Source organism: Balaenoptera physalus (assembly GCF_965194825.1).
Source record: "Balaenoptera physalus genome assembly, chromosome: 13".
NCBI lineage: Eukaryota > Metazoa > Chordata > Mammalia > Artiodactyla > Balaenopteridae > Balaenoptera > Balaenoptera physalus.
The window spans coordinates 62,080,873-62,088,583 of NC_138892.1; the positions used below are offsets into that span (position 1 = coordinate 62,080,873).

Genomic DNA, 7,711 nt, shown 5'->3' on the forward strand with positions numbered 1-7,711 from the left:
AAATCATATCCCATTCTCAATTAAGTGAATGAGCAGAGCATAGGGGACCATTGATTTGGGGGCTGAGTGTGGGAAGGGTGTGTGGGGAGAAGCACTGGGCCGTGGGTCATGGATGCAGGGTGGCAGGGATGGGGAGGGCCAGTTGCGTGCTCTGGTCTCTCGCCTCTTCCCCTTTCCTTTGCCCTCTGTCCTTGGCTCCACTTCCTTCTCAGGCTCATATTTCTACTAAGGAGCACCTGTCAGGTGGGGGCTTTATGATCAGTTTTCTTTAAGGTTAAGATTCACAATTCTATTGTAATTTTCCCCACTGCCGTTGGCCCATCCCATCTACTGGCTCCCTTCTTTTTTTCTGAGAAGGTGTTTCCAAGAACCCAGACCCTTCCTCTGGGTTCAGAGGCCCACTCCCCAACCCGTATGAAAACCTCTGGGCTCAGAGGTGATTTCTGCCTGATCAGAGAGATAGGACTATGGAGTCAGGGCATTCGTATGCTCACAGTATGAAATCAGCCGCTCACAGTATGAAATCAGCCACGGAAGACACAAAGTGATATGCAGTAACGTCTCAACTTTTATTGGCCTCCTGCTTCCCAGTGCACCCTGCTTCTGCTAACTCAATGCCTCAGAACTTTGGTGTCTGCGGTCTCAGACACCACTTTGCCGTCCACAAGCCTGAGGGTGGTGGTCTTCTGGATGGTTTGCATGGAGTTGCTGTTGCCCAAGGCGTCACCAAGACTGTAACAGAAGACAAAGCCCCAGTTATAAACAGCACCACAGAGAAAAGAGAAACAAGGAAAGTGGAGAAAAAAAGCCTCCCAATCCCTGCCTGTATGTCCAAGTTCCCCTTCGCTGCTTCCTCCATAAGAGGAAAACTGAAGGCCAAATTCCACCTGTGCTCCAAGAACGGCTAGGAGCAATATTCAGTCTATTCTCTTCTCGGGGCACGCACAGAGCACCAGCCCAGTGCTCAGTGGGTACCAAGGAACAGGCATATGGGGGGCTTACAAAAGCTCAGGCTTTGGGGAGAAGTGGTAGCTTGATCCCAGCTTATACAAGGTAAGAGGAGAGCCCCACTCACTTGAAGTCCTCCCCATCTTCCAGCAGGCGGCGGTAGGTGTTGATCTCAGCCTCCAGCTTGACCTTGATGTTCAGCAGGGCCTCGTACTCCTGGGTCTGGCGTTGCCCCTCTGCCCGGGTCTGGGCCAGCTCCGACTCCAGGTGCAGGAGGACCCCATTGAGCTGCTCCATCTGCATGGCATAGCGGGCCTCCACTTCCCTCAGGCTGTTCTCCAAGCTGGCCTTCTGCAGGGGCAGAGGGAGGAGGGTGGGGTGAGACAGGGTGGAGGGAGAGTCTCTGCAGCTTTCAGCCCTCTTTGAAACTTTGAGTGCCTACTGTTTGCCAGGTACTAGGGTAGTGAGTAGGAGCAGTGGGAAATACAGCGAGAAACAACTCTTTCTGAGCGAAAGGCACTGAGGGCTCTCACCAGATTTCTCATGGAGTCCAGGTCGATCTCCAGGGACTGGACAGTGCGTCTCAGCTCTGTGAGTGTCATCTCAGCAGCTCCTATCTCAGCGGTCTGCGAGGTGACCACTGTGGCGCTCTCCTCTATCTGCGGTGGGGGGGGATATGGTCCTCAGGTCCCTGCTTCTCTGTCGGCCTCCCTCCCGCACCCTCGTGCCTCTTGTGCTTAGCCTGGCATCCATCCCTCTCCCTCGTGTACCTGCTGGGACCAGTACTTGTCCAGCTCCTCTCGGTTCTTCTGAGCCAGCTCGTCATACTGGGCCCGGATGTCCGCCATGATCTTGCTAAGGTCCTGAGCTTTCGGGGCATCCAACTCCACGGTCAACCCTGAGTTGGCAATCTGGTTTTGTAGACCCTTTACTTCCTAAAGGAGAAAGGGACAAAAGCGAGGAGGTGCTCAGGGTCAGAGCTCTGGGAAGCCTCTTCATCTGTGACTGCCTCTTCCAGGAGGCCTACAGGATCAGTTGGAGAACAGAACGGGGGAAATCTCTTGACTTTGCTCTCTGGGCGTTGCCACTTGTGGGCCTTCTACTCCAGATGGGTAAAATGCCAGCTGTGAACGCCATGCTTGTCACTCACAGGCGGTGGTTCCTCTCTCCTCCCTTCACCCTGTCCCTCCATCTACAAACCTGCTCCTTGTACCTTCCTCCCTCACCTCCTCCATCCGGTCTCACTTCTACTGCTAGCTGTTTCCACTGTGGTCCTCATCTCATCCTCTCACTCATGTCCTTTTAACTTCATCACGCTCTAATTCAGGTGACCCACCGAGCATGGCAACAGCCTGATGAAGAAGCACTCAGGCTGGTAGTTCTAAACTCCCCCCGCAAGGCGTCTTGCAGGTGGCCTGCCCATCTAGTCCCCAACCCAGACTCATCTTGGCCCCTTGGTTCCTGGCTTGACCAGGGGCCCCTGCTTGCCTCCTCGTGGTTCTTCTTCATGAACAGCAGCTCCTCCTTGAGAGCCTCGATCTCAGTCTCCAGCTGCAGCCGGGTGACGTTGGTGTCATCAATGACCTTGCGGAGCCCGTGGATGTCACTCTCCACAGACTGGCGCATGGCCAGCTCTGTCTCATACCTGTGGGAGTGGAGGTGATTGGAAGGGCCCTGCCTCTGATCCTGAACCTTCTCAACCCATGCCACCTACTAAGAGCAGCCCCACGCCCACTGCGAACCAGCCACCTGAGTCAGGAATCAGGCAGTAAGCCTCTGAGCACCGTTCCTGGCACTTGGGGGACAGTGTTCTTACACTGGGTTACATGAAGAATAAATCGATGGAGCCTTACTCTCATTCACCCAGCTCTACCCACAGCTGAACAAGGTCCCCCTAACGGACACCAGCTTCCTAGCCCCCAGCCTTACTTGACTCTGAAGTCGTCAGCAGCAAGACGGGCATTATCAATCTGCAGAACGATGCGGGCATTGTCCACAGAACTTGCAAAAATCTGGGGGGATTGTAGAGAGGTTGCTCCATGAATGGGAAGTCAATGATGGGGTGGGCTGAGTGTGCGGAGGGTGTTATGTGTCTCAGTGAAAAAACCTTCCCAGTCCCTGGAATAACCAGAGGCTTTCCTTGTATACCTATCCCCTTCTACCTGTGCCCCCTCATACTGTTCCCTCCTTTCCTGGAGTCTCAGAGCCCAGCGTTCCCAGTCTCCTGCTGCCCTTCCTTCTAGGCCTCTGCTGGCTGGCCAGCCCGGAAGTGAGCGGTTACTGATACGTCCTCTCCCTGGCCCTCTCCCAGCATTCTTCCTAGCGCACCTGTTCAGCATCCCCCCGCCCCACCGGTAGGCCTCCTGTTTACTCCCAGATGACTCAGCCATAGCCACATCCGCTTAACCCCTCCAATTGTCCCCTCTCCACCAGAAGCCAGAGTGTCTGGGCCCTCTTTAACCTCCCTCTATGCTGTCCACTCCTCTGCGAAGCTCCCCCCTCCTCTTCCCACTCTGTCCTGGGGAAGGGCCCTCCTGTGCCCATTCACCACCCTTGGGGTCCCTGTGACCAGGGGCGATGTCTATGGAAATTTAGGGCATTCCTAACCCTCTGCGGGTGGAGTTGGGGGCGGGGCGGGAGATAGACAGGGGGAAGGAGCGCAAGCACCCCACCCTACTAAAATTCCTATCCTTGGGGGAGGGGGAGGAAGAGGGGAGTGGATAACTGGAGGGTCAAACGTGGCTGGGAGTTGGGGCTGCTCCCTCCACGCCCCCTTACCTGAGCCCTCAGGTCCTCGATGGTCTTCAAGTAGTGCCCCCAGTCTCTGACCTGGGGTCCCTTCTTCTCCAGGTGTTCCCGGATTTTGCTCTCCAGTCTCCTATTATCGGCCTCCAGGCTCCTCACCCTCTCCAGGTAGGAGGCCAGGCGGTCATTCAGGTCTTGCATGGTCTCCTTCTCGCCCTGGATGCCCCCTACACCCACCAGACCCCCGGCCATCCCGGCGCCCAGGTTCCCGGACCCCCAGCCGCCCCGGACGCTGGTGGAGCGGGACACGGAGATCCGGGAGCCCGAGCCCCCGGCGCCTGCATAGACGCTGGCAGCGCTGCTGACCGGTCGGACCCGGTGGCCAGGTGACTGCACGGAGCCCGCGGACCGGTAGCTGGAGAAGGTGGACTGGGCGCTGAAGCTCATGTTTGTTCCGCGAGGAAAGAGCGAGGCCAGGACTCAGGTGCTGGGCCGTGAAGTGTGTGAGGTCCGCAACTCAAGTTATAGCTCTCAGGGAGGGGGGTGGGTGGGAACCCGCGGGAACCCGCCCCCGCCCCCCCCACCCCCGACAGGCCCCGCCTCCGCCACCAGAGTCGCCGCGGAAGCACGGAAGCCTGCGCCACAGGTGGACCGCGGGGACTCCGCGCCCTTGGTTCCTGACCCTCCCCAGGCTTTCCCCGCCCCCTCAGCACCGCCCTGCCAAGGTCACCCTCCAGCCCCCGGGGTGGCGGTGAGTGAGTGGGGCCGGGACAGCCGTGGGCAGCAGGTGAAGTTGGCTCTGGCAGCTGGGACTTCAGGGCAGGAAATGACGTCATGGTACCCCCCCCCCCAGGTAGGGGAGGTACAGGCCTGGTTGAGAATTTGGGGGATGAGTGTCGGAGTCGGGTGTGAGTCTCTGTCGTTGTCCTCAGCTGCAGCCCAAGTTCCCACCTGCAGGGGGCATCTTGGGGAATCCCGGAGCCCTAGGAGTCCTGGGGAAGAAAAGTTGGGGGCTGGAGAAGAGGAAGAGAAACGCGATTCTGAGCCTCAAGTCTGCTGGTTTACACTCGACCCCCCCCACACTTGGTTCCCAATCGTGCCCTCCTGCACTTGTTCCCTAGCACACACTCAGCCCCTATCTTATGCATGTGTATTGTCAATTACCCACAGACACGCTTACTCACCAAGTATGTTCACTCTGAACCTTCCCAACCCCTCCCCATCCCTCAGCCCACTGCCACGGAGGCCTGGCCTTCCCAGAACACTTTGCGGTTTGAACAGGAGTCCTCACTTCTACACACCTACGTATCAGCCTTACCCACACCCTTGGGTAAACAAATATTTCTGAGCACTTAACAGTTCGACAAATATTTGTTGGGCACCTACTGTGCATCAGGCCCTGTTCTAGTTGCTAGGAGAGCAGCAGTGGAAAGAGACCAATAATCCCTCATGGAGACTGTCATGTGTCCCATTTGTTATGGGGCCTGAGAGGACAGACACGCACACCTCCAAACGTTCTGGCTGAGGCTCAGCACTGGTGGCCAGCCCTTTCTCCCTCCTTACTAGGACTGTTCTGCAGGCCCCCTCCTTCCCCTGCCTCTCCTCCAAAGGCTCTCTGGATCCCAAGCCTGTTCCCAGGGGGCTGCCCCCTCCAGGAAGCTTATGTCAGGATATGGGTGAGAAGGATGGATGTAGGGAAGTTCCCCCTGCTCCCTTCCCCCCTGAAGCTGGATGGTGACCCCCTGCTGGATGAGCTGGAGGAATCCTGAGGCGCTGGGCCTTCAAGTCTGTTGCCACCAGCAGCTCATTTGTCTGGCAGGGCCTGGCATTACACACCTGTCTGTGCTCTTTGCTCTGGGGAGGACCTATTGATTCTTATCGAGCTGCCAGCTGAACTGAAGAGGTGAAGGCAGACGGGAGAGGAGGAATGGGAAGAGAAGGGGCCCCAGGAGTAGCTAGGTCAATGGACCAGACAGAGGGGAGGCACTGCTCAGATGAGGGGCTTGGCCCTGGATCATCCCAGACCTGGTACCTTCTGGTGGGGAAAGCCCCTCAGCACCCAATGGGAGCTGGCTAGGAGCAGGTCAGGGTGGGAGCTGGCCAGGGGAGGGTCAGGGCCTGCTGAAGGTCAAAAGGCAAATGGGATGCAAATTAGCGTACAAATGAATGCCCACTAGTTTTGCATGGAAGATTTCTGGGAGCTTAGAAGTGCCAGCCAAAGGGGTTTCTTCTGCTTTCACCTTCACATTCCCCCATGAAGTTCCAGAATTGTCATGTTGTGCAGAATTGCACAATAAGGTGTAGAGGTTACATATGTGATGTATTGCCTTTGCTGTTTTTGCTAAGCTTGAAGTCAGCCAATCTGGGGACTTTGCCAGCTGCGTCACCTTGGGGAAGTCACTTAACTCTGCACTTCAGTTTCTTCACTGGTAAAAGGAGAAGAAAGCCTGTCCAGTCTATCTCCTTGGGTGGTAATTGATATGAATGTTAATTATTACTCACTTATTCACTGAACAAATGCTAACTACTTACTGGGGAGTAAATCTCCAAGAGGGCAGCTGTGAGGGGGTCAGTGTAATTGTAAAGATGTCTACATGATATAAGGACTCTTTCTAAGTCACTTAACACCCCTGGGGGACTTTGAATTCCAACAGGGATCAAGCCCAGATCTAAGGATTCTTATCTAAACTCCAGGTCTTTCTCTGACTCCTGCCCCACTCCAACTGCTTGGGACATTTTGGGGCCTGGGGAGGGAGGCACTGTCTGGGGGCTGGAGGAGGAGAGCTGCCAGCCAGGTCTTATCTCCCATAGCTGATGTTAGTGGCCACATTCCTGACCTCTTGCAGCATCGGGGCAAATACCGACCTCAGGTTTCCAGCACCAGCCTGCCCTTTTCCACCACATCCAGATTCCTCTGTGGTTCAGGGCCTTTTCACTCTTCTGAGAGCCTCTGGGAGAGCTGGGGAGGGAGTGTGAGGGGGGAGTTTTGGGCCCCCAGGTTCCCAGCACTGGGGCTCTGGGGTGGTGGTGGGATGGGTGATGGTGAAGCCGGTCTCTGGAGTCGGAGGAGCAGGAAGTGTCCCGGTGAGAGGCCGGAACAAAGACAGATGAGAAGGCGAGTTGAGTAAAGGAGCTTAGCAGAGGGGGGTCCCGAAGGAGGGGAAATGGTCCCCGCCCCCATCCTGCCCTGTGTTCCGGTGTCCTGCTGAGGGGGAGCTGGGAACCTGAGAGACAGGTTTAACTACTGAGTAAACTCCGAGATGACCCCGATAAGGGGGGGCGGGTCAGCTCTTTCCTCCCCCTCCCTACACTCTCCCTTGGAGAGCTGGAGCCACAGCCCTGGGAGAACTAGATAGTGGGGAGATTAAGGGATTGGGGGATCATGGGGGCCTGGAGCCCTTTAGGCTTTGCTTTATCATTTAGTCTGTAAATTTTGTACCCAACCCTGAGGAGGGGGTTGTTTAGAATAGCAACTGAAGTGTGATGGTTGGGGTCTATAGACCAGACAGCAGGGGGCGGGAGTCGGATTCTCACCTCCGTCTCCAAGGATTGAAGGATTGAGAACGACTCCAGAAAGGACCTTCCAAAGGTGTGAGTGTCTTGGGGGCAGCGAGAGGTCTTTTTGGTGGGGACAATAGGGGACAGCAAGGCGGGTGAGAGGTTGGCCTGGGAGGCTCCCCTCAGCTCCCCTCAGTGAAGGGCCCAGTGTGCCAGCGTGCCTCCCACAGGAGGACCCCAAGGGCTACTGAATTAGGGGCAGAGCCTCCGAGGAAGAGAACACACAGAGGGAGGAACGGGGCGAGACCCGAGGGAAAGGAGTCTGGGGCTGAGTGGTAATTGCTCTTGCTCAGCCCTGAGTCTGGCATGTAGCGGGAGCTCCATAAATGATTTTGATTTAAACAATTAATGAAAAGGGGGGCCGAGGAGTGTGGTTAGGTAGGCTGTGGAGGCAGGTGGGATGATGGGGGTGGCAGCTGGGTTGGGGAGCAAGGCCCAGTCTGAATCCCTCAAGACTTTT

General features: G+C 56.5%; 1 protein-coding gene across 1 annotated transcript; it reads right to left on the minus strand.

Moving 5' to 3' along the window:
• Positions 1-545: 545 nt before the first annotated feature.
• Positions 546-4,217, minus strand: KRT18 (keratin 18). Its single transcript, XM_082422494.1, has 7 exons — positions 3,727-4,217; positions 2,878-2,960; positions 2,437-2,593; positions 1,719-1,883; positions 1,482-1,607; positions 1,076-1,299; positions 546-732 (listed from the first exon to the last, which is right to left on the minus strand). Exons 1-7 carry the CDS (start codon positions 4,138-4,140, stop codon positions 612-614), a joined length of 1,290 nt encoding a protein of 429 aa, XP_082278620.1. The 5' UTR covers positions 4,141-4,217; the 3' UTR covers positions 546-611.
• Positions 4,218-7,711: the final 3,494 nt, after the last annotated feature.

Bases quoted from the DNA above. Each gene is read 5' to 3' on its own strand.
- KRT18 (XM_082422494.1), bottom strand. From the start codon at position 4,140: ATGAGCTTCAGCGCCCAGTCCACCTTCTCCAGCTACCGGTCCGCGGGC. The intron at 1,608-1,718 runs GTACACGAGGGA...CCCCCACCGCAG, and splicing joins ACAAGTACTGGTCCCAGCAG to ATAGAGGAGAGCGCCACAGT. The intron at 733-1,075 runs GTGAGTGGGGCT...CTTCTGTTACAG, and splicing joins GAAGATGGGGAGGACTTCAA to TCTTGGTGACGCCTTGGGCA.